Genomic DNA, 27,184 nt, shown 5'->3' with positions numbered 1-27,184 from the left:
GTGTGAGGGAGGAGAGAGGGGGGGAGGTGTGTGGAGAGGGGGGAAAGGATGAGGAGAGGAGAGGGAGAAGGGGTGTGGAGGAGGGGGAGAAGGGGTGTTAGTAGAGGAGGAACGAGAGGGATGAGGAATGTGAGGGAGGAGGAAGGGGGGAGGAGGAGAGGGGGGAGGTGAGTGGAGAGGGGGAAAGGATGAGGAGAGGAGGGGGAGAAGGGGTGTTAGGAGAGGAGGAGGAGGAGAGGGATAAGGAGTGTGGAGGAGGAGGAGGGGGGGAGGTGTGTGGAGAGGGGGGAAAGGATGAGGAGAGGATGGGGAGAAGGGGTGTTAGGAGAGGAGGAGGCGGAGAGGGATGAGGAGTGAGGGAGGAGGAGAGAGGGGGGAGGTGTGTGGAGAGGGAGGAAAGGATGAGGAGAGGAGGGGGAGAAGGGGTGTTAGGAGAGGAGGAGGAGGAGAGGGATGAGGAGTGAGGGAGGAGGAGAGGGGGGGATGTGTGTGGAGAGGGAGGAAAGGATGAGGAGAGGAGGGGGGAGAAGGGGTGTTAGGAGAGGAGGAGAGGGGTGAGGAGTGTGAGGGAGGAGGAGAGGGGGGAAAGGATGAGGAGAGGAGGGGGAGAAGGGGTGTTAGGAGAGGAGGAGAGGGGTGAGGAGTGTGAGGGAGGAGGAGAGGGGGGAGGTGTGTGGAGAGGGGGGAAAGGATGAGAAGAGGAGGGGAGATGGGGTGTTAGGAGAGGAGGAGGGGGAGAGGGGTGAGGAGTGTGAGGGAGGAGGAGAGGGAGGGGGTGTGTGGAGAGGGAGAAAGGATGAGGAGAGGAGGGGGAGAAGGGGTGTTAGAGAGGAGGAGAGGGGTGAGGAGTGTGAGGGAGGAGGAGAGGGGGGGATGTGTGTGGAGAGGGAGGAAAGGATGAGGAGAGGAGGGGGAGAAGGGTGTTAGGAGAGGAGGAGAGGGGTGAGGAGTGTGAGGGAGGAGGAGAGGGGGGAAAGGATGAGGAGAGGAGGGGGAGAAGGGGTGTTAGGAGAGGAGGAGAGGGGTGAGGAGTGTGAGGGAGGAGGAGAGGGGGGAGGTGTGTGGAGAGGGGGAAAGGATGAGAAGAGGAGGGGAGAAGGGGTGTTAGGAGAGGAGGAGGGGGAGAGGGGTGAGGAGTGTGAGGGGAGGGGAGAGGGGGGAGTGGTGGAGAGGGGGGAAAGGATGAGGAGAGGAGGGGGAGAAGGGGGGTGAGGAGTGTGGGGAGATGAGAGGGAGTCTTACATTCAGGCATGTGCTGGACAATCATGACATCACACATGTGAGGAGTCTGAGGACAGATCCATACATACACACTATATAGTAATACAAGTGTAGTTGAAGTTCACTTACTGGGGTTCTGCTCTCAGACTGCACCCGATCACTCTGTCCAGCCACAAACCTCGCCTCCATGCCTCCAGATATTACCACTCACCAGGCACTGACTACTCCGATCGGCTGTAGCATGTCTGCATGTGAGTGACACCTTCCGCTGTACAGGAGAGGTGATAGAACACCGGGAGGAGAGCTGGCCTCTGCAAGTGACACAGGGGTCAGGGGTCACATGATTAGACGGATACAAATCTCAGTCACTGAAATTCAGTGACTGAATCATGTATAGGCAGAGCTGGCAGTACTGAAAGAGACCAGAGACACATGTCACTGGTATATTCATAGTGGCGCGCAGCAGCAGGGGATGTGTTTGTTTTCATTCTGTCGGCAGACTCAGGACACGTCCCCCAGTGCTGTGCTGTGCCTCTAATAATACTACAGGTGGACGGAGCGCCTAACTAAGCACATGTAACATTCTGCAGGGGCGCCGGGCGGCATCCCCTGCATTATACAGCACCGCACCTCCACCGAACACTTACATAACACGGAGACTGGTGGGAGACAGGGATTAGAGAAACCAGCAGCCAGGCGCCCTAGGCAGTAGTGCGCCCTAGGCGATTGCCTAATTCGCCTAGTGGTAGCACCGGCCCTGCACATAACATGTAACATGTTACTAACTAAGCATCCCCCAACCCCCCCAAGTCTCTGCTGGGTCAGTGGGCCGGGGATCCTCTCCGCCTGCAGGAGCCTGAGATTGCACTCATGATCTGTTAATCACATGTGCAATGCTTTACAGGCTCCTAACAAAAAATAAATAAAATAAATGCAAATTTTTTTTTAACAAAAAGATGTGGATTTATTATATATATTTTTAAAGGTGGATGTATCCTTTAAGGTTTCCAAAATTATCAGTTGGCGCTTTATATCTTTTTTACTATATAAATACATTCTTTGTTTTACAATCAAACATTTAATGCAACTAGAGGTGCACCGAAATTTCAGCCGCCGAAAATTATCGTCCGAATCGGTATTTTTTAATTCGGCCGATAATGCAAAAACCAGCTGATACCGAAAGGGGGCGGAGTCATCCCTGGGTGCAGGGTACAGGCATGCTGCATATGATGGACACTGGTGAGGCTTCTGGGCACAGATATGCTGCATATGATGGACACTGGTAAGGCTGCTTGGCACAGGCATGCTGCATATAATGGACATTGGTGAGGCTGCTGGGCACAGGCATGCTGCATATAATGGACATTGTTGAGGCTGCTGGGCACAGGCATGCTGCATATGATGGACACTGGTGAGGCTGCTGGACACAGGTATGCTGCATATAATGGAAGCTGGTGAGGCTGCTGGGCATAGGCATGCTGCATTTGATGGACACTGGTGAAACTGCTGGGCACAGGTATGCTCCATATGATGGACACTGGTGAGGCTGCTGGGTACAGGCAGGCTGCATATGACAGGCACTGGTGAGGCTGCTGGACACTGGTAGGCTGCATGTGACATGCCCTGGTGAGGCTGCATATGATGGGCACTTGTGAGGCTTCTGGGCACTGATAGGCTGCATATTACGGGCACTGGTGAGGCTGCTGGGCACAGGCAGTCTGCAAATGATGGCCACTGGTGAGGCTGATGGGAACAAGCAGGCTGCATTCATCTCTTGTATCATGTCTGCAGTCTCTGACCATCTCCTGTATCATGTCTGCTAGAGGTGCATCGAATGTGAATTTTGCTAATACTTTTAGCAGTGTGTTTAAATTTAAGTAAGAGATTGCAGACATGATCCAAGAGATGGTTAGAGACTGAGGACATGATACAGGAAATGGTTGGAGACTGAGCACATGATACAAGAGATGGTTAGAGACTGAGGACATGATACAGGAAATGGTTGGAGACTGAGCACATGATACAAGAGATGGTTAGAGACTGAGGACATGATACAAGAGATGGTTGGAGACTGATGAAATTATACAAGAGATGGTTAGAGACTGAGCACATGATACAAGAGATGGTTAGAGACTGCAGACATGATACAGGAAATGGTTGGAGACTGAGCACATGATACAAGAGATGGTTAGAGACTGAGGACATGATACAAGAGATGGTTGGAGACTGAGGACATGATACAAGAGATGGTTAGAGACTGCAGACTGCATTTTTCTTGACCTTTTTTGCACTAAAGGTGCCAATAATGGCAAACAATAAATTCATATTAATTTAAATTGATGATATTAATTAAAAGTTGAATATAATACAATTATATATAAAAATAAGATAAATATTTTTTAAAAACTGTCATTTTCAGTATCGGTTTTCGGCCTAGTGCATCCTTTATTTTTGGTATCGGTTTCGGCACCAAAATCTCCATTAAGTGCACCCCAAAATGCAACACAAGGGATTACCCAAGCACAATGGGTCAGCACAACATTTTGGCTGGGAGAAACTCTACAACGTATTACTAGATGATCTTTTTCTAAGCTTTTCTATGCTAACCATGCTAACTTTGTTAGAGAGGGGTTTGTGGGTTATTACTGGTAACACTTAATATAATTTTGGAGCTCTGGTGTTTTTGAATGTACCTTAGAGAAATTTTATTAAACTGACAGTTTAAAGCCACTATAAAGCAATAAGGCTACTTTGAAAAATGAGGCAAAACAAAGCGCTTTATCCCACAGCAACACATTGCTGCTCTCTGACTACTCTGAACAGGAAACTGCAATCTGCACATCATCAACTTCCACATTATGTCTTCTAACACATGTTGCAACGTGTTTACAAGTGCTTACCTTGTCATTCCAAAATCAGACACTTTTACTACACCAAGATCATTCACCAAACAGTTTCTGGCAGCCTGCAAGGACAACACATCAATTCATCAACATATACTCCTTTAAGTATACAAAAAACATTATTCATAACAAACAAGCACAAAAGAACCAATAATTGCTTAAAAAATTAAAGCTTCAATTGTATATCCAGCCAAAATGTTTTATTATTTTTGATTTGGATAGAGTGGGAGGATTCTGTTAGAGAGATTTTTCTCACTCCCTCTCTGCTAAAATTGTTGTCACCACAACAGAAAGTGAGGGCACCAGCAACACATGCAGAAATAAAATGAATAGAGGAAGGCTAGAATCCATCCGATTTTTATTTCTATCTGTGTCTCTGTTGCAGATTTTACCTCTGCAAAATGCTGTGGCTGGAGCATGCGCATGTGTTCACCATAAGGCATCTTACTGGCAGGGACTGCCGAGAGACAAGACTCTAGTTCTGTCAGCATGCTAATAACTGTGATAAGATATATTACCTTAAAGTGTCACTAAACCCACATCATAAAAAAACTATCAATAAATGGTGTATTAGATGCTGTTCATACTCAGTCACTATGAAATTTGCTTTCTGTATTCTGCAAACAAACATGTTGATCCTGCTGCTCTCTATCTCCCCCTTCTGTTCATGTCCCCAATGCAGTTGGGAATTTTGTAGTGCAGCGTTGGCAGCTTTACACATGCTCAATTTTTTGTGAGTTTCTATGCTGAGCATTTCCTCCCTATCACATCTGAGAAGCCCATGTGACTATAGAGTCACACATGTAAGCGTACTCACAGTGGTAAATGAAAGCCCACTCCCTCCCTCCACCTCCATGCCCACTAACCAAATAAACACAATGGAGGTGGGATATGTTTTAATCAGTAAACAAGCTTTATTGAATCGGGGTATACATCTAGTGCCCTCAGCCAAGAGGTAAATGCACATCCAAACAAAACAAAAGGCTATAAGAGATCGCCCTGGTAATAGCAAGACACATACAGTATATGGACAAACACTGTAAATACGACCCTCATTATAGATGTATTATTATCCAAGAGATATGAAGTCCATATCAAGATTCTCATTCTGAAGTACAAGTCAGTGGTGACTGTAACCATCTATCCCAAACTTTATTATATTTGCCCGGGCATCCCCTATTGGTATAGATTACTTTCTTATAAGGCCCCTTTCACACATGCGGACAGTATGTCTGTATTTCATCCATCCGTTTGCGGATGAAATACGGACATACATGCATCCCTATGGGATAGCGGGTGTCTGCAGATGAACATCCACAGACACCCGCTATTGTCCGATTCTGCAGACAGAGGAAAATCCTATTTTTCTATCCATCTGCAGAGCAGATTTTATGAACACGGACAGACGGTCCGTGCTCATCCGATCCCCATAGAGGAGAGCAGAGAGCTGACAGGGCGGTCCCTGCACAGTGTGTCGGGACCACCCTGTCCGCCGCCGGCTCAGCGGGGACAACGGAGCGATCCCCACTGAGCGAGCGGATCATCACGGGGCGGATCATTACTGATCTGTCCCATGTGAAAGGGGCCTAAGGCAAAGTGATGTTTATCTCGGCAATCCAGGACTCAAGTGTAGGGGTTGTGGCCTGTATCCATACTCGAGCTATTCATTTCCTAGCAGTGAATAAAGTTTCATGTACAAATCTAAGTGTGTACCACTTGTTACCAAATTCCTCGGATAGGAGGACAATGCCAGATGAAAGGCCCAAAGGTGCCAATGGTAGTCAAATATTTGGGACACATGGGGCTCCAAGATGGACAGAATTTAGTCCTTGGTTCTGGTATGAGATTTGCCCTATGAAGTACATTTTGGGAGATACCAGTTTACTCGTCTCCAGCACCTCAACCCCAATCCTCATCATCCATTTTACTCGTATCCACCTCCCATTTCAGCTTCAAGGAATAAGCAAGTTGAGATGCTGACGGGATAAAGAACATGTCATGGGGGTTGGTATATTGCATGTGGATTGATGGTGGCTTTACCGCCCTCTTATTCTAAGAGGAGGCTGGAGGGACGTGACACAGCCTGTGACTGGCAGAAATCTGCCCACATGTTATTTCAACAAAATAATAATGATTTGATTTCAAATATATATCTGTATGATAATTTAAAACAGTTTATTGATATTATGTATTTTTACTCTGTATTCCAAAGGCGTTTTTCTTTTTGTATTTTGAACATATGACCAGCAGCAGACTAGAAGCTCCTGTTTATATTTCCCTACAGACAGGCTAGGAAAGATCTGGGTCATTTGACAGCTGTATATCAATTAGGAAAAGATACTTACATGTTTTTTTATTATTAAATAACCACTACTACTATTAACCCCTTTCGTACCAGCTCACATCGTTACACATCGGCATTTTGAAGAGGAATATCGTTGTTATGGCAGTAGCTATCCGCCATAACCCCGGTATCCTCTTCTTCAGTGAGCAGTTCGGTTACAGATAAAAGTGGTCTCTGCGGCGGATTCACTGCAAGATCCCTATTATCAATGGAGGGAGAGCCCCCCCCACCCGCCGCGCTCTGGTGCACTAAAGCGGTGGAGGCGATCATTTCCTCTCCCCTGCTTGGCATGGAGCTGAATGAGGGGAAGATGGCCCCCACCCAGCTTCATACCACTACAGGGCAGAAGCGACGTCAAAACGTCACTTCCGCCCATAGCTCTTAAAGGGACATTTTTCTTTCTCAAATAAAATTGTACTTTTTTTTTTTTTTATTGCATTTTAGTGTAAATATGAGATCTGAGGTCTTTTTGACCCCAGATCACATATTTAAAAGGTCCTATCATGCTTTTTTTCTATTACAAGGGATGTTTACATTCCTTGAAATAGAAATAAAAGTGACGCAATTTTGTTTTTTAAAGAACAGTATAAGACTAAAAAATAAAAAGTTAAATAAATAAGAATTTTTTATTTTTTAATGCGCCCTGTCCCGTCGAGCTCGCGCGCAGAAGCGAAAGCATTCGTGAGTAGCACCCGCATATGAAAACAGTGTTCAGACCACACATGTGAGGTATCACCGCAATCATTAGAGTAAGAGCAATAATTTTAGCCCCAGACCTTCTCTGTATCTCAAAATATGCAACCTGTAAAATGTTTTAAACATTTCCTATGGAGATTTTTAAGGGTAAAAGTTTGTCGCAATTAAGTGGTTAATTACAGTGCCATCATCCACATACAGAAATAGAAGGGACAATGTAAATTAAACATTGCGTGTTTAGTATCACTAACTATCCTTCTGTCATAGACTCGGTGCTGAAACTTTTAAAAGAAAGGGTCTCTGTGAATTTGGTCAATTCTAATGTCTTGCAAACACTGATTTATATGATTCAATCTTTCCCCCTCCTGATTCATGTGGAGGATTTGCTGCAATTGAATAAGGGGAATGAGGGAAGAAAGTTAAATAAATGAATTTGCATTAAACTGGGATGGGACTCCTGAATATCACATCCTATAATATGGCCATCTTGATAAGAACTGCTTTTCCCTGACTTGCACAATGATACTTTAATCGGTTATGTTGAGTTGGAGCACTAGTTAGCTGAGATTGTTTCTTTGATATTTTTATTACATGCAAAGAAAAAGGAATTTCCAGGAATATTTGGAGATCACTGTTTCTTGGAAACACTCCAAAAGCTTGGAAGTTGTTTTGGACACATTTATATTGTAAGTTCAGGAATACATACTGCTAATTAGAGGAGTGCCAAGGTTTTTATCAGGATTAATTTTTTAAAGTTTTTCATAGATGGGAAAATTGGTGTTAATACGCAAGAGTTACATTTTTCAATGGCAAGGATGTCTTATTCCATTTAAGATGCTCAGAGAAAACCTCAGTGTTTCTAATTCCCCGTACACACGAGCGGACTTAAGTCCGACAGACTTCCAAAGGAGTTCCGTCGGAGTTCTGCTGGAATTCCGACGGAGTTCTGACAGACTTTTCGGCCGAACGGACTTGGCCACACACAATCACACTAAACTCCGACGGATTCGAACGTGATGACGTACGACCCGACTCGAATAAGGAAGTTCATAGCCAGTAGCCAATAGCTGCCCTAGCGTCGGTTTTAGTCCGTCGGAGTAGCATACACACGAGCGGAATTTTCGAAGGGGACCGGGTCCGGCGGAGTTCCTTCGGGAAAATTTGAAGCATGTTCCATATTCTAAAGTCCGTCAGACTTTGGTGAATCAAAAGTCCGTTGCAGCCCACACACGATCGGATAGTCTGACGGACTCAGTCCTTCGGACTTTGGATGTTGAAAAGTCCGCTCGTGTGTACGCGGCATAATAGTTTTTCTTTTTCTTATTGGCACAGGACTATTTAGATATGATTAGTGTAGAGTGTAAAAATAGCCAGAACAAAACAAAATCCTATCTTGGAAAATCCTTCAACTAAGACCCCTTTCACACTGAGGAGCTTTTCAGGCACTTTCACGCAAAAAAAAAAAAAGCACCGGAAAAGCTCACGAAAACCTATTTCCATTAAGATCAATCAATGCTTTCACACTGGGGCAGTGCACTGGCAGGGCAGTGAACAAAAATGTCCCTCTCCATTGAAATGAATGGAAAGCTCTTCAAATGCACCTGAAAAGCTCTTCAAAAGTGCTCAGTGTTTTACTGGCAGTTTAGAAGCACCTCAGTGTGAAAGGGGCCTAAAGAGGAAAGTGTGAAAAACTTGCTTCAAGGCTACTTTCACACTGAGGTGGGTGTGCAACGGTGGTAAAGCGGTGCTATATTTAGCGCCACTTGCGGTTTTAACCCTTTTTCTGCCACTAGCGGGGGTTAAAACCGCCCGCAAAGCGCCGCCGCATCTGTGCTTTGCCGGCGGGTTTGTGGCGCTGCCCCATTGTTTTCAATGGGAAGGGGCGCTTTGGGTGAATACACCGCTCCTATAGTGCTGCAAAGATGCAGCTTGCAGGACTTTTTTACTGTCCTGCAAGCGCACCACTCCAGTGTAAAAGCCTTCTGGCTTTCACATTGGAGTGAATTGAGCGGCTCTTTCAGGGCACTTTGCAGGCGCTATTTTTAGCACTATAGTGCCTGCAAAGCGCCTCAGTGTGAAAGTAGCCTTAAAGTTGTGTATGACTTAATAAATACTTCGAATCATCAATAAGTTAAAGACCATTAATGAAGAATCGTTATAAGAAAGGCAGTAAAACACTTGTGGGAACAATTCTTAGAGAACTCTACTTTATCAACAGAGTTTTATGCCTGGTAAACACAATGAAATTATCGAACGAATGGTTTGTCTGTTTTTTTTTGTATGGTAATCTCAGATCAAATCTGAACGAGTTTACTAAAGTCATTAAAATTCACGTACGACAGAATAAAAATTCGGAAGTGATGTCATGTGTTGTAATGCATTTGTATTGCATTTTCGAACGACAGCTGTATTGATTAAATGAAAATCGCATGATCTGGCATCGTACAAAAACATTTTTTGTGCATGTCTGATCCAATTACATCAGATTAACTGTCCTGATCAGCTCTTGAAAACTCTGTACTAATGATTATTGTATGATCGCTCCAAAATCTGGTATCAGTGGGAGGAATAGTGCCCCATCATTGGTATTAGTGGGAGGAATAGTGACCCATTGTTGGTGTCAACAGGAGAAATCGTGAACCTATTCTAGGTGTTAGTGGGAGGAATAACTACCCATTTTGGGTATCAGTTTGAGGAATAATGCCCCATCATTGGGACAAATAGTGCCCCTTATTAATGTCAGAGGGAAGAATAGTCTTGTATCAGTTAGCAGAAAGGTGCCCCAAGGGTCAAATAAAAGCAAGCAAAGGGCCACAGTTTGGAGACCACTGGCTTAGAAACTAGGTTGTGAGAATGTTACCATGAATAAGTTACATTTTACAACAGATCGCAACATTTTTGACACTAAGGGGGCCACATAGAGAGATACATTCCTAGTGTTTCATTTGCTTGGATGGGGTATTGTGGTTACCTTGATTTCATGTATTTTGGGTAATTCATTTATTGATTATTTGTTAAATGTACTATATTTGCTCTAAATAAATTTGATGAGAAAACAAAAAGTTTCATCAACATGCAGTCATCCGTTTCATAATTCTGTAACATAGTTGTTGACAAGAAGTCACCATTTACATTGTCTAGAGAAGCACAGACCAAATACAGACACAGTTTGGCAAAGAAAGGATGTACTGCTTACTGATATGAGACCCTCTGATAATTATTCTGCCATTCTCTTTAAGGAAAAAGGCTGTGTTAACCCTATGTTGTTAAAAGTATTGCTAGACTTGTATGGGAACATTATTTATTTACCCCAATTATATAGATACAAAAATGAAGACAGAACAAATGGTGCAACAAAAATTAAGTCTTAAAGTGGGAGTAAACCCACTGACTTTTTTTTTTGACACCTGTAAGGGAAAAGGCATAATGAGCTAGTATGCACTGCATACTAGCTCATTATGAAATACTTACCCTAGAACGAGGCGTCGGTAACTCACCTGGTCCATGCCAAGGGAGATGACATGTTGCCTCAGCGTGTCTTCCGGGTGTCGCGGCTCCAGCACTGTGAGCGGCTGAAGCTGCGATGACGTCACTCCTGCGCATGCGCGTGGGAGACTTCTTTCTGGCAAGGTCCGGCATCTGCCGAGAATCCCCTGTGCGCATGCACCGCTGCAGTCAGCGGCTTATTGCCGGGGAATATCTCCTAAACCTGTATGGTTTAGGAGATATTCCCTGGCAATGTATACATGTATATTTTTTTTACCTACAGGTAAGGCTTATTATAGGCTTACCTGTAGATACAAGTTTAAAAATAGACTATACAACCGCTTTAAGCAGGTGCTCCAAAAATAAACAGACCATAGATATCATAAAACACCACAAAAATGTCCACAATAGGAGCCCATAAATTTGCGATAGTCCAATTGCACTAGTGGCAGCTCCACCGTGAGATAAAAGTAATTTCTCTAAGGCCGGGATCTCCAAACTATGTCTGCAAAAAACAAGAAAACTAAGTGCAGCATTGGCATCCCCTATTGTCTTCTTTTACACAATTAAATAGATAGATTGCCCAGAAGACATCTAATGTGTGACTTATAATAAGGAGAGTCATCTTCATACCTTCCACCTAACGTGGAGTTTCCATTTATGAAAAGCTATTATTATGAACACTGATAAAATAAGATCCAGAAAAAATAGAATTACTTTCTTTTCATGTATAGCTTAAATACACTCAGTCTATCAATGTATTACCAGGTCTCGATGTAAGAAATTGTTCTGTTCCAGGTAGTTCATCCCTTCAGACACGTCTTGGCACATGCTGAGCAGAATGTCAGTATTGAACTGTCCTTGTCTTTGGCGGAGGTAGTTCAGTAGACAGCCGTGTTCCATGAATTCGGTCACTATGTAGATTGGCCTCTTTTCAGTACAGACCCCATATAACTGTACTAGTTTGGGATGAGTCAGTTTCCTAAGTAGAAAAATAACATAATAATGACATTGTATCCTCCAGCATGTTTTTGATGTACTCTTCGCGCTTGTACACACGGTCGGAGATTCCGACTACCAAATCCGTCGGAGTAATTTCGACGGATTCATTCCGGAAGAGGTCCGGAAGTGATGTTGCATACACACAGTCGGACTAAGTTGTCGGAAAATCCGATTGTACATAACGTAATGACGTTATTTCTTTACGACGGGACTACGTTCAGGCTAGTAGCCAATAGCTTTTGTCTAGGAATTTGATCTGAGCATGTGTGGCACTTTGTCCGTCGGAGTAGCCTACACATGATCGGAGTATGTCCGATAGGAGCATTTTGTCGGAAACTTTTACCGGCAAGTTGGAAAACTTGGTCCGTTGGATGTTCTGACGGAAACAGTCTGATGCAGACCACACACAGTCGGAATATCCGACAAAACGGTCCGATAGGACACATTCCGTCGGAATCTCCGACCATGTGTACAAGGGCTTAGACAAACTATTGGCTTTAAATAAACAGCATTAGGTTCATTATAATTTAGGAGGTACAAGTACAAAAAGTTATGATGCTGTTTCATACTATGTATATACAGACACATGTAATGTAATATAGGTTTTTATTAGTTAATGGTTTACAATAAACTTAGTAATAGTATTTTATGTTAATAATTATGGTAGTTTATAGGTAACCACTGTATAGGTGTATATCTTTATATATTTATGGCTAGTTCTGTTAGTGACCCTCTCACCTCACCACAATCCTTTCTGTTTAGTAAAAACAGATTTTAACTTGTTTCTGAGTCAATATACTGTATGGCTGGAAGACCAAATATGAGTCAGTTCATTCAGGGCCAGATCTGAGGACAGAACGTTTGGAAACGGACCATCACTTCCAGAAAATTCAAATGAAATCGCGGGCTCCCCTGAACTTGAATGATGCTGTATTTTATCTATTTTATCACTTTCAGTATAATACAAATTTAAACCAAGCTAAGTAAATTCCACTTATTATACTTTTAAGTTGTTTTTAATTATTGTACCACATCCACATATCTTAAAGGGTAAACATAAGAACCTGGAAGTCATAAAGTTTACCCCTTTATTACAACACACATAGCTAAATATTTAAAGTAGAACTTCACTCCCCCAATCAACATTGATTATTTTTAAAGTTCGTTTGGATGTACTTCTCCTGTGGATCACAGGAGAGCTGTTGGTTCTGCACTCCTGTGACCCGTTTTCAGCAGACAGCGGGCTTTAAGGATGTGGAATGCCTGATCCTGGATAATCAATGCATAACCTGTTATGAAAAATCTTTCTGAATCTTTATAATGTTGAGGTGAACCAGGCTACCCTAGAACGGTTCAGGTGTACTGACAAATTGTTATATGCCAAAGCTTTTCGGGCATTAGTTAAACGCTGGGATAAGTGTATAAATGTAGCAGGGAAGTATGTTGAAAAATAAATGCAGTTTCCACTCCTTGAAATTTGTTATTTTATTATATATTATATATACAGTGCCTTGCAAAAGTATCCCCCCCCCCCGGCATTTAATCTATAATTGTTACATTATAGCCTTTAGTTCAATGTGTTTTTAATCTGAATTATATGTGATGGATCAGAACACAATAGTCTAAGTTGGTGAAGTAAAATTAAACTCATGGACTGGCAAGGAGGGCATTAATCAGAGAGGCAGCAAAGAGACCTAAGGTAACCCTGGAGGAGCTGCAGGTGCTCTGGTCTGATGACACTAAAATTAAAATTTTTGGCCATAAAAAAAAAAAAACGCTATATCTGGCGCAAACCCAACACATCACCCAAAGAACACCATCCCCTCACTGAAACATGGTGGTGGCAGCATCGTGCTGTGTGGATGTTTTTCAGCAGTTGGGACTGGGAAACTGGTCAGAGTTGAGGGAAAGATGGATGGTGCTAAATACAGGGATATTTTTGAGCAAAACCTGTACCACTCTGTGTGTGATTTGAGGCTAGGACGGACGTTCACCTTTCAGCAGGACAATGACCCCAAACACACTGCTAAAGCAACACTTGAGTGGTTTAAGGGCAAACATGTAAATGTGTTGGAATGGCCTAGTCAAAGCCCAGACCTCAATACAATAGAAAATCTGTGGTCAGATTTAAAGATTGCTGTTCACAAGTGCAAACCATCCAACTTGAAGGAGCTGGAGCAGTTTTGCAAGGAGGAATGGGCAAAAATCCCAGTGGTAATATGTGGCAAGATCATAGAGACTTATCCAAAGCAACTTGGAGCTGTGATAGCTACAAAAGGTGGCTCTATAAAGTATTTACTTTAGGGGAGTGAATAGTTATGCATATTGACTATTTCTGTTATTTTGTCTGTTATTTGTTGTTTACTTCACAATCAAAAAAATAAATCTTCAAAGTTGTGGGCATGTTCTGTAAATTGATGCAAATCCTTAAACAATCCATGTTAATTCCAAGTTGTGAGGGAACAAAACACGAAAAATGCCAAGGGGGTGAATACTTTTGCAAGGCACTGTAAACTCAAAAGTCCCGGTTTGACTTGAACCCCTCGTAAAAACATTTAAAATGTACACTTGAAAGCACTAATAGACACTGATAGGCAGTATTGATGAGCACTGACAGGAAGCACTGATGATCACTGATAGGTGGCACTGATGGGCATTGAGCACTGATAGGCAGCACTGATGGGCACTGATAGATGCTGATAGGTGTCATTGATGAGCACTGATGGGCACTAATAGGCAGCATTGATGAGCACTGATAGGTGGTATTGAGCACTGATAGGCGGCACTGATGGGCACTGATAGACGTGGATAGGTGGCACTGATGAGCACTGATAGGTGGCACTGACAGGCGGCATTGATGAGCACTGAAAGGGGGCACTGATGGATGCTGATAGGCTGCATTGATGAGCACTCATAGGCAGAATTATTGGCTACTGATAGGCGGCCCTGAAATGCAGCACCGATGAGCAATGATAGGCGCCACTGATAGGAAGCATTGATGGGCACTGATAGACATTGATAGGTGGCACTGATGAGCACTGATAGGTGGCACTGATGGGCACTGAACAGTAGCACTGATAGGTGGCACTGATAGGCAACATTGATGAGCACCGATAGGTGGCACTGATGGGCATTGAGCACTGATAGGCAGCACCAATGGGCACTTATAGACTCTGATAGGGGGCATTGATAAGCACTGATAGGCACCACTGATGGGCGGCATTGATGAGCACTGATAGGTGGCACTGATGGATGCTGATAGGCAGCATTAATGAGCACTGATAGATGGCACTGATAAGTGGAATTGATGGACACTGGTAGACAGAATTAATGGGCACTAATAGGTAGCACTAAAATGCAGCACCAATAGGCGGCATTAATGAGCACTGAAATGCAGCACTGATAGGCGGCATTGATGAGCACTGATAGGCGCCACTAATAGGCGGCATTTATGAGCACTAATAAGGGTAATTAATTAAGCTGGATGCACATCCCAAGGGGCACGCAGGAAGCAGGGTTCTGGGAGGATGTCCATGGACGCCCTCCCAAAATTGGAAAGCTGGGGCTCAGATGGAAGGGTGGGTCAGGGGGGCCCATCATGGTTTCTCACACTGGGGCCCTGAAGGTTCTAGTTACGCCTCTGCATATGATATTTATTGCCACAAATCCAACACCCTTCTACATTACATGTGCACATTCCTCATGCCTATAATACCTAGTTGTGTGCATAAGCTTGGGTTCACCTTGAATAGACGAGAAGATAAAATTGTTTTTACAGTAAGGTCACAACAATCTTTCAGCATTTATCTTTAGTTAAATAAGTTCAAATATTTCTCCTAATTGGATTAAGAGCAGGAGCCTGAACCTGTAGTAGTATAGTACAATTTCGGGTGTTTACCAGACTTTAACTGGCTGTTTGCTACCAACACAGTTTTCTCTATGGTTAAAGCGGAGCTCCAGGCTCCTTCATAAAAAAATAAAAGTCTGCAGTTACAAATACTGTAGCTGCTGACTTTTAATATTATGACACTTACCTGTCCACAAATCCAGCGGTTTCCTCACCCCAGACTATTTTTCAATCAGTTCTCTGATGCTGCTGCCACCATCTACCGAAACCGGAAGTGAAGCCTTGACTCCCTACTGTGCACTTTGTGAATGGGCCGGCGACGTAGGAAGAAGTAGGGGGGCTGAACTGTCAAAACTAGATACCTGCCCTGCCCTCCCGAAAGGTGCCACATGTGGCAGTGGAGGTTGTGAAGAGGCAAACAAGCGGAGCTTCCCCTTTTGGGTGGAACTCTGCTTTAAATAACATTTATAATCATGCTTATTACAAGTTGCTAAGGGTTTGTGGACTGACCTTACATATAAGGAACACCTTCATATCATACTTCTGGTCCACTGTGTGAAATACAAATCTTTCTCTAGTGCCTCTTTTTCTAGAGGTATAATTTCTTATGTGAAGGATATTCAAAATACCTCAGGCAGATGCAAGTGGACAATGATCTAAAGTGACTGTAAAGCCAATTTTTTAAGTAAATTTTTTAAAAAAAAGGATATCCTTAGCTGCTCTGTGGAATGGTATTGAACTGAGCAGTCTCTCACCTCCTCTTCTGGAGTCGGTGATATCCGCTCCTCTTATCTTCTGGATGCTCCCATAGCAAGTCATATGCTGAGAGGGCACCAATGTGGATGGCTTTCCATGCCAGGCTGTGTGTGTCCATAGACACACATAGCACAGCCTCTGCTCCCTCCTCACAGGCTTTGACTGAAAGCAGCAGGAGCCTATGCTCTCAGAATCTTCTGTCAGAGTAAGAAAAGAAGAGAGAATAGCAAGCAAATACAAAAAATAGGATTTTTAAAACAGCTTACCTGTAAAATCCTTTTCTTGGAGTACATCATAGGACACAGAGTCTCAAGTAATTACTTGGTGGGTTATAGGACTACCTTCAGGTGTTGACACTGGTATAACCAATACAGGAAGTTGACTCCCCTATATAACCCCTCCTCCTTCCAGAAGCACTCAGTTTTTGTAGCTAAGTAATATTAGTAATATACTCTCACCCCATAAAACAGAGGGGTGGGAGCTCTGTGTCCTATGATGTACTCCAAGAAAAGGATTTTACAGGTAAGCTGTTTTAAAAATCCTATTTTCTTTATCGTACATCATAGGACTCTGTATTATATGATGTACGATAAAGAAAATAGGATTTTTAAAGCAAGTAATTACTTGGTGGGATGCCCCATAGCAATGCTACTTGAGGGGAGGGAGACACAACCCGTAGGGTAACTCCCAGACCTGAGGACTTATACTGCTGCCTGCAGCACACTGCGCCCGAAGGCGATATCCTCATTCCATCTTACATGCACTTGATAACATTTTGCAAATGTATGTACTGAAGGCCAAGTCGCGGCCTTGCAGATTTGAGACCTGGTGGCCTGGTGACGCACTGCCCAAGAAGCAACCGCTCTGGTAGAGTGCGCCTTAACTTGAAAAGGGGGAATCTTTCCCTTTAAATCATAAGTTTGAATTATAACTTGCCAAATGCACTTAGTGACAGTGGATTTTGACGCTGCCTGTCCCTTCTTAGGACCCTCTGGCAGAAGAAATAAGACATCAGTCTTATGAATCGAAGCAGTTTTCTTAAATACATTTTCACTGCTCTCACCACATCAAGACAATGTAATGACCTTTCTTCCCTGGAACAAGGTCTTGGGAAACACCCTGGCAGGAGAATATCTTCATTCAGATGAAAGCCTGAAACCACTCTGTCCTCATGAATAATCAAATATGACTCCTTACAAGAAAGAGAGCAGCCAATTCTGAAATCCTCCTTGCTGAGGATATAGCAAACGAAAATATCATCGAATGGCTGTTTTTGTAACACTGGTAAAACTAAATTTAAGTCCCAAGGGCTTAAGAGTGATTTAACTGGTGGATTAATCCGCAGCACTCCTTGCATGAAACCCTGGACTAAAGAATGCATAGCAAGCAGTCTTTGAAATAAAAATTGATAAGGCTGAGACTTGGCCCTTAGTAGTACTCAGGGCCAACTTCATCTCTACGCTTAATTGTAGAAAGGTAAGAATTCTGCCTATGATATATCTCCGAGGGTACAAACCCTTGGACTCATACCAGGAAACATAAGCCTTCCAGGCTCTATAATATATAGCTCTAGAAGCTGGCTTCCTAGCATTAATCAAAGTAGAGATAACTGACCTGGAAAGCCCACGTTTATTCAGAATGTGGGTCTCAATAGCCAAGCCATTAAATTTAGCGTTCGTGAAGTAGGATGGAATATCGCCCCCTGAGATAGCAGGTCTGGCCTTAGTGGGAAGAGCCCTGGACCCTCCACTGCCATCCTTACGATCTCTGCGTACCATGACCTTCTGGGCCATGCTGGTGCTACCACTATTACCGATTTTCTTTCCAGCTTGATCCTGCAAAGAACTTGAGGTAGCAACTGAATCGGGGGAAAAGTGCATAGATCAGTAAAAACTGATGTCACGGGGTCACCAACGCATCTGTTCCGTTTGCGAGTGGGTCCCCTGTCCTGGATGCAAAGTTGACTAGCTTAGTGTTGAATCTGGAAGCTAGAAGGTCTACGTCCGGAGTGCCCCATCTTTGGCAAACAGCCTGAAACACCTTGAGGTGAAGAGACCATTCTCCTGGGAATAGCTTCCGGCGACTTAGATAGTCCACCTGCCAATTCTCTACTCCCGGAATGAAAACTGCCGATAGGCATGGGACATTCTCTTCTGTGCAAGTTAGAATCTGGTTCACCTCTCTCTAAGCTGAGAGACTCTTGGTGACCCCTTGTGATTGATATATGCCACAGTCGTGGCATTGTCGGACTGGATCCTGGCAGGACAATTCTTTAAAGCGGAGGTCCACCCTAAAGTGGAGCTTCCGCTCATTGGAACCCTCCCCCCCTCCAGCGCCACAATTGGCACCTTTCAGGGGGGAGGGGGGTGCAGTACAGGTATCTGCACCCACTTCCGGCAAAGATATCTGCAGAATATACGCCCCTTTCCGCAGATATCTACGCCCCTTTCCGAAGGTCCCCCACTGTCTGCTGGGAAACACACGGATCCCAGAGACAGCGGGGACCATCCTTATTGCGCAGCGCGACTCACGCATGCGCAGTAGGGAACCGGGAAATGAAGCCGCAAGGCTCCACTTCCTGATTCCCATAGCCAAGATGGTGGCGGCAGCACCCGAGAGACGACTGAGAGATCGGCTTCGGGTGCCGACATCGCGGGCGCGCTGGGCGGGTAAGTGTCATTATTTTAAAAGTCCGCAGCTGCAGTATTTGTAGCTGCTGGCTTTTAAAAAAAAACGGCGGACTCCCGCTTTAACCTGGAGGTTCAGGTTTCTAGAGCCAGATACACTGCCGGAATCTCTAGGATGTCGATGGGCAAGGCTCCTACTCCCCAGCCTGAAAGGCTGGCATCTGTCGTTACTACCTTCCTGATAATTGATCTGAAGGACTTTCCCTTTAGCAGGTTCCAAGATAGTAACCACCAAATGAGGCTTTGGGACACTCATGAGGACAGCCACATTGGCAAGTCCAAAGCTTGAATCGTTTTGTTCCAAGCAGACAGAATACTGCTTTCAGTTTCGAATGGAATTGAGCATAGGAAACTGCTTCGAATGAAGCTACCATCTTCCCTAACAACCTCATGCAAAGGCAAATTGAAGGATTTCTCTTCGACCTGATCATCCTCACCAGCTCCTTTATGGAGCTGATACTTGCGGGAGGCAAGCACACCCCTTTTCTGGGCTGTGTCTATGATCAGGCCCAGATACTCCAGCCTTCTTAGTGGCCTCTCGTCCTCTCCCTACCTCTGTTTCGGTCTCTGAGGATAATCTAAAATACAAGGTTAGTCAAGTTTTGGATTCCCGGCTCCGTAAAGGCATTCTTCAGTACCTTGTACTTTGGAAAGGGTTGAGTCCTGAAGAGAGGTCTTGGATCACTGCATCTGAGGTCTTTGATCCCTGTCTGTTAAGGAGGTTCCATCTGGAGTTTCCCTTTAAGCCTGGACGCAGGCGGGGGAGGGGGAGGCCTCTTAAGAGGGAGGGTACTGTCATGGTTATGCAGTGATCTTCCTGTGTTTGCTTACCTCCCCCCATGTGTTCAGACTAAGAGGCCAGCCACTTCCACCTGGTGGTTTTTGTAACCTCTCCTCTAAGCATGGCTCCACCCCAGGCCCTATCAGGGAGCCCTATATTAACCTGTGCACTGCAGGCCATTGGTGCTGATCAACCATTGTGTATTCCTTTGTGTGTTAGCTTCCTGTTACCTGCCGTGTGCTCTTCTACTGTTTTCCGTTACCGACTTTGGCGTGTCTTTGACTATCCCTGTTTGCCTGTGATCCTGACCTTTTGGCGTGTCCCCGACTATTCTTGTCTGCTTGTGGCCCCGACCTTGGCTTTGTCCCTCACCATCCCTATCCTCCTGTTGCCTACTGTGGGTGTGAGCTGGGGGACCCTGGGGGTCACGACCTGGAGCCAGTTGCAGCCAAGTCCATCCTCACCACTCGAGGCTCTGGTGAACACCTGCTGGCTCTTAGACTCTGCGCCCCAGGGAATCTTACGCTCTAACCCCGGTGGGACCTGTCTCCCGTCCGCAGCAGTCAGCCGTAGGGTCCACAACCTTGCGGTGCACTCCTGATCCCTACGGGGTGCATCTGTCACCTCGCCTCAAGGTGACCTGACAAAAGGCTTCAAAGAACCCAAGGAAGAGACCGGCTAACTCTGTTAGGGGTAGCATGCAAGTAGAGCGAACCATCTTTGCAAGCCTCTGTACTTCAGATTGTGAAGTAGGGATCCTTGGGAACTTCAAGTATTGTTTCCTCCGCAGAGAAATAATCGCATGTCTTTCCTCCCGATCATCTGAGGACAATACCCCATCCTGTCCCCATAATTCTCTTGGACCCTCCACTGACTGTAAAGAGTCTAAGGTGGGGGAGGGGGATCTAGGACGCCTCCTATACACTGGATGGAGGATGCGATAAAAGCTGCTAACCATCCTTCTAAGCCTTGCAAGGCAGAGGAAAATGCATCTTTAGTCACCTCTACAGGGGCTGAAGTGTGTGAAGCAGTTGCACCACCGCTAGCTTCCAATGACTCACCCTGGCTTGCCATGTCTGATCTCTCCGAAGAGGAAGACAGTATGGAGGCATAACTGGGATTCCCATCGCCTGGGGGGGGGGGGGGGTGACACCTTAGGTACCTTTATGGTAGGTCTGGAAGACATAGTGCAAAGCACAAGCAGAGAGGTACACACAAAATAACAGTTCTTTTGCTACTAAGTAACAATAGTTTTTCCTGTCTGGAAATGCCTGTTTACACCCTTACGTGCCCAGCGCTCTGGTGTCTCTTAGTGTGACAGACTGCCTCTCTTCAGTTAAAAAGTCTTTCTGAAATGAGAGTGTCTGTGATATAAAGCCTCAGGTGGAACCTGATTGGCATCCTCAGCGCTTCGCCTCAGCTATGCGGCGAGTGCTATGTGTGTGGATGTTACATCCATACACAGCGCCACGTGACCTTGCGGACATGCCCCTCTGCTTTCTCAGGCCCTGCTAGGGACCCGAATGGCCAACACAAAGTAAGGTGAACGTACTATACACCTTTACAAGGGGGGAGGGGAAGAGGGGAAGGGGAGGGGGGGTTCTGTCAGCAGATTTATCGTTTTTTTTAAACCACAGAAGCATAGGGCGTTTCCCAATGTTACTAGGTGGAAGTGCTGGGTTGTAATTAAACCATGCAGCTAAAGCAGCTGCGTCAACCAATCAGCCACCGCCCAAATAGAAGTTTATACACATCTCTGTATTAGCAACTGCTGTATTTTTTACCAAATCCCACAAGATCTATTTAAGTAAGAACCCCCCTCTGCCGCTGGGACCACACATGTTCTGAGACAGAGCTGCACTAAGACACATCATAGGTAGTGTAAGTTACTCCTTATAGAGGAGACATTTATAAGGCATATAAGGTATATTGAAGGAAAAAGCAAAGCTTCTTCCCTTACCTTGTCCTCGCTGCAGGATACTGCTGATTTAACAGACAGATCCAACTTTCACCCATCACGGCGGGCTGCATTTAAACATGCTCAAAGACTGGGGCCCTTTTAAAAGGGGTTCCGCTCCTTTGGGCCTTGCATAGCATCCCTCAGGACAACTTTAGGAAATGTAGCAAGACCAAAAAGAGTCCTGGTTCCTAGGGTCCAGCTCTCAAAGAGAAGCATTACAGGCAAAACCTTGTTCTTACATCGAGGTCCAGGTACCATCCTATGGCCTCAGTGGTGAGTATGGATCTGATTGTGGAGGTTTCTTTTAGGGATGCACCGAAATTTCGGCCGCTGAAACATATCGGCCGAAAATGGCCTTTTCGGCAATTTGCCAAAAGAGAAAAACGTCCGATAATGGAGCCGAAAATGGGGTGTGGCCTGGGTGGGGGAGGGTCTATGCCCCCCGCCCCTGGTGCCGCCCATCATGGGGGTATACTATAGCGCAGGAGAGCCGCCTCCACCGCCTGTTTGATTACAGCACCGGGAACATCACAGCTTTAATTTCAATAGCTGTGTGTTCCCGACCGCGCCGTCACACACAGCCCCTCCCCATTGTCCGGGCACTTTGATAGGCAGATCACCCACAGGATTGGACAGATGATCTGTCTATCAAAGTGCCCGGACAAGGGGGAGGGGCTGTGGGTGACGGCGCGGCCAGGAACACACAGCTATTGAAATGAAAGCTGTGATGTCCTGGCGCTGTGATTAAACAGGCGGCGGAGGCAGCTCTCTTCCCTGCACAGGCTGGCTGCAAAATGGGACACAGGCACACTGGCTGCAAAATGGGACACACTGGCTGCAATGGGGCACAGGCACACTGGCTGCAATGGGGGACAGGCACACTGGCTGCAATGGGGGACAGGCACACTGGCTGCAATGGGGGACAGGCACACTGGCTCCAATGGGGCACACTGGCTGCAATGGGGCACAGGCACACTGGCTGCAATGGGGGAAAGGCACACTGGCTGCAATGGGGCACAGGCACACTGGCTGCAATGGGGCACAGGCACACTGGCTGCAATGGGGCACACTGGCTACAATGGGGCACAGGCACACTGGCTGCAATGGGACACACTGGCTGCAATGGGACACACTGGCTGCAATGGGGGACGCTGGCCTGCATTGGGGGACGCTGGCCTGCAATGGGGGACGCTGGCCTGCAATGGGGGACACCTCCTGTACCACGTCCTCTGTCTCTGACCATCTTCTGTACCGTGTCCCCTGTCTCTGATCATCTCCTGTACCGTGTCCTCTGTCTCTGACCATCTCCTGTACCGTGTCCCCTTTCTCTGACCATCTCCTGTACCGTGTCCTCTGTCTCTGACCATCTCCTGTACTGTGTCCCCTCTCTCTGACCATCTCCTGTACCGTGTCCCCAGTCTCTGACCATCTCCTGTACCATGTCCCCAGTCTCTGACCATCTCCTGTACCATGTCCCCAGTCTCTGACCATCTCCTGTACCATGTCCCCAGTCTCTGACCACCTCCTGTACCATGTCCCCAGTCTCTGACCATCTCTTGTACCATGTCCCCAGTCTCTGACCATCTCTTGTACCATGTCTTCAGTCTCTGACCATCTCCTGTACCATGTCTCCAGTCTCTGACCATCTCCTGTATAAAAATATTTTTTTTAAAATATGTTTCGGTATCGGTTTCCGGCCTAGTGTATTTTTCATTTTCGGTATCGGTTTAGGCACCAAAAAACCCATTCGGTGCACCACTAGTTTCTTTAAATCCAGCATGGATCCCTCCTGGAGCTCACAGAGCACATCTTCACTCGTGATCAACACCTTAGTCACTGGCGAAAAAACTGAGTGCTCCTAGAAGGAGGAGGGGTTATATAGGAGAGTCAACTTCCTGTATTGGTTATACCAGTGTCAACACCTGAAGGTAGGCCTATAACCCACCAAGTAATTACTTGAGACTCTGTGTCCTATGATGTACAATAAAGAATTACCGCACAAATGGTGAAACTGAATAAATGAAAAAACAAAACGATTAATAAGCTGCGGCAACAAATGTATAGGATAGGAGACATAGCATAAATATTCCTTGTAAGATGCCGTGCTAACGCAAGCAAAAGATATACTTTTACTTGGGTTAACTCTGCATCTTACAAACAATATTTAAGCAATATTAATAGGATGGTGTATACTTCCCCTCGTATAAAAGAACTTACATCATAACCTTTGCCTCCTCTATGAAATCCTCTTCAGACATGGCACCTTCACGAATGGCTTTGATGGCGACTTTATACTGGGCTCGCCACTTCCCAAGACGCACCACACCAAACAGGCCGCTTCCCAACTCCTTCATAAAGGTGAGCTCAGAAGGATTTATTTCCCATTTATCTGAAAACACAAAGACCACATAACATTTTCCCGTAATGTTATAAACGTGAACATAAATGTTACATGGTTTAAAAACAATGTTTATTCAATAAAAATGTAACCTTTCCTACCATAGCTGAATCCTGCAGTTGTAGGGGCTGTCTTATTTGGACACATGGGATATCTTAACCTGGTAACTAGGCCTGGAGAACACATAATATAAAATATAAATAATACATTTTAGAACACATCATAATACACATAATTGCATGATCTCAATATCACCGGAATGCATGGCGATTGTAGAATCAGCAATATTAATATGTGGTTTTACCTTATGAATAAAAGAAAATACAGTATGTATCTCTAATTATAAATTAGGTAGTATAACAAGTTTGTAATACTTGATTAAGATATAACTTTAGCATTATAAAAAAAAAAGTCTATCTACAGCTAAAGAACACTATTATGAGGTCAGTGTAGAGCAGATTTGGGACAGAGATGATGTGGTTTAAAAAAGACATGTATGTCAAACTACACTAATTCTTACTGCTTTTTCTTCCAGTAAAATTAGTTTCTACTGTTTAGAAATACTTCACCTGCTGCATTAAGCTTGTGATAATCAATCATATCAGGAATAGAGTTAAAAACATGTTTTTCCGCCAGGTAATACTGCTTAGGGAATCGTTGTGTCTCTTTAATATGATAATGACGTATTGGCGAGGAACCTTCCCTGGAAAAAAAGACCATTATTAATATTGCTATTATAATTATGACAGCAAGGCATTTAGTAGATATGATGGAACATAACATAAGCAGAACCTCTGTAGAGTACAAAGGACAGACAGGCATATTTCTTGCAGTTCTTCCTGGGTAATGAATGTGTACCTTGTCTAAAATGAGAATGGACTTTACATGCAGGGAGTTAATTACAAGTTAATCACAAGAACAGGAAAAAAAAACATAAAGCATATTTAAAATCTATTGAAGGGCCATCTGTGCCCAAAACAAATGCTATATAGCACCCGGAGCCAGCAATAGACAAAAGAAAAAATTAAAGCAATTTACTTTTTGTAGTCAGTCTCGGTCTGTTATTCTTATTAATCTGCCAGTATTACTAATCGTATGTTATTTATTTGAACAACTACAGATACCGAAAATTTACTGGTTTACAACTGTGTAAACATGGTGTTTTAATGCAAAACTTTTGAGAACTATTACCAAGGTTTTCTGGAAAAACTTAAAAATATTTTATGTTGTCTATAAAGCCACAGATTGGACTTTCCCTCCCAATATGCTACAGTAGGCTTGTCTTGAAGGTGTTCAGATTACACAACCCATGAGATGCAATACTAGAATTTCCTGCAGTTGCACCACAGTTTGGAGCTAATATGACAGTTAGACAGTCCCTGAGCATTCAGCTTAGCGATTGGAGAGAGGCCACTCATGTAAAAATACTTTGCAGAAAGGTACACCGTGTTTGATCTCTGACTGCAGTGTTCAGAGCAGTTCATGATGTCGTGTTAACATTTTGAATGATTTTAAATGGCCCTTTTATGGCCATAAATGTAAAGCTTTGTTAATTACCACTAGAGGGAGCTATGTACCTGCCTCAGGAATTTAAAAATACAGTAAAACCTTGGATTGCGAGCATAATTCGTTCTGGAAACCTGCTTGTAATCCAAAGCACTCGTGTACCAAAGCAAATTTGCCCATAAGAAATAATGGAAACTCAGATGATTCATTCCACAACCATTTAGTCATATAAAAATGACTGCAGCAATACAAAATACAGTATAAAAAAGTGTACTGTAAAAGTAAAACAAATTAACCTGTATAAAAAAAATAAACGATATTCAGTTGTGACTTGACACTACTCGTACTGCAAGACCTCGCTCACTTATAAAGTTAAAATTTATTTTAAAAATGTGCTTGTCTTGTACAACATTCACAGACCAAGTTACTCATGCGCCAATGTTTTACTGTACTGGTTATGTCAAGGGGTGCATGAATAAGATGTAAATATGTACCTTATTTTCCGCTCCAGCAGGGTTCCTCCAGGGCTGCAACCGGCCCCACATAACCTGCTCTTATAAGCTGCAAGCGAAGCCTAATGCACTCCAACCTCCTTATCGTACAATACAGAGTTAATGTCCCTGTATTGTACTTAATGACACTGAGGTTTCACCCACATACTGGAGCTACATGTAGAGGAAGAGAGCAAACATCCTGTACATTAATGAATAAAAATAACAAGGATTTAACCCTTGTAGTGCAGAGAGGAGGTAGGGGACACTGCAAGAGTCGATTTTTAAAATGCCTGGAGTTAGGATTTAAACCTCTACGATTAAAGAGACACTGTCATCTTGCTTTATCTGGGAGAAATGACAGCTTTTTTAGAAAGTAGCATCACTTCTTGCCAGCGCTCTACCACCAACTGTTTCTCTGTTGCAGCTGGCACTGAAATTGCCACTGTCAACTGGTGTCAGATGCTGGGGTGAGCATGATGTCACTCCCTTAGTCCTTAATTTAAAACTGCCACTTTTATTGAACGTCGGTAGTATAGCTATTCTATTACTATACTTGTGCCACTTCGCCTATGGACTTTCTGGTCTAGCATTCAGTCGCTGTACCCTTCCCTCCACTCCTCCTGTCCAATCACAGAGCGTTTTGTATTATGTGTGTATTAAGCTTTGCTCTTCTTCTCCTTTTTTCCTTAGGGCTTCCAGAATGGATCATAGCGATTCTAATTGGTCATGTACTAGCAAGTGACCACTTTGACCAATCAGAATATATCTGATCCATTCTGGGAGCCCTCAGGAAAGAAGAAAAGGGCTTTCAAAATCCCAGACTGCTGCACCAGCTGTGTGTGCAGTGACAGCTAATAACCCACGGACGTAAGTGAGAAGGGGGCGAGGTGCTGGGGACGGTGTAGAGTGTTACCTTTTAATTTTTTTGTGAAAAAGTGAACTTACACTTTAAGTTTGGGTGATCTTATACACAAAGTAGCATAGGGTTTCTTAAAGTTAATTACAAACCTACCCTGCATACTTTGTATAAAGTGACACAGTATACATGCCAGCTTGGCTGGAATTCCTAACGATGAACCCGCCTTCTTTATCCTGGAAGACAA

The 27,184-nt window shown here is 44.4% G+C and overlaps 1 protein-coding gene across 3 annotated transcripts in view; it reads right to left on the bottom strand.

Moving 5' to 3' along the window:
- TEC (tec protein tyrosine kinase) overlaps positions 1 to 27,184 on the bottom strand; it is a 142,246-nt gene that overhangs the window by 15,558 nt on the left and 99,504 nt on the right. For all 3 annotated transcript variants that reach the window (XM_077477526.1, XM_077477525.1, XM_077477527.1), the window contains 6 exons: positions 27,094 to 27,173; positions 24,651 to 24,784; positions 24,183 to 24,254; positions 23,901 to 24,072; positions 11,416 to 11,632; positions 4,122 to 4,186 (listed from right to left, as the gene is read on the bottom strand). In XM_077477526.1, coding sequence (XP_077333652.1) covers positions 4,122 to 4,186; positions 11,416 to 11,632; positions 23,901 to 24,072; positions 24,183 to 24,254; positions 24,651 to 24,784; positions 27,094 to 27,173 — 740 coding nt within the window. The remainder of the gene's footprint in view (positions 1 to 4,121; positions 4,187 to 11,415; positions 11,633 to 23,900; positions 24,073 to 24,182; positions 24,255 to 24,650; positions 24,785 to 27,093; positions 27,174 to 27,184) is intronic.

This window comes from Lithobates pipiens, unplaced genomic scaffold (genome assembly GCF_037356315.1).
Source record: "Lithobates pipiens isolate NorthernLeopardFrog02 unplaced genomic scaffold, aLitPip1_a1.2 Scaffold_13, whole genome shotgun sequence".
Classification (NCBI taxonomy): domain Eukaryota; kingdom Metazoa; phylum Chordata; class Amphibia; order Anura; family Ranidae; genus Lithobates; species Lithobates pipiens.
Note: the sequence above shows the minus strand (reverse complement) of the source record. Positions and strands in the feature narration are given on the sequence as shown.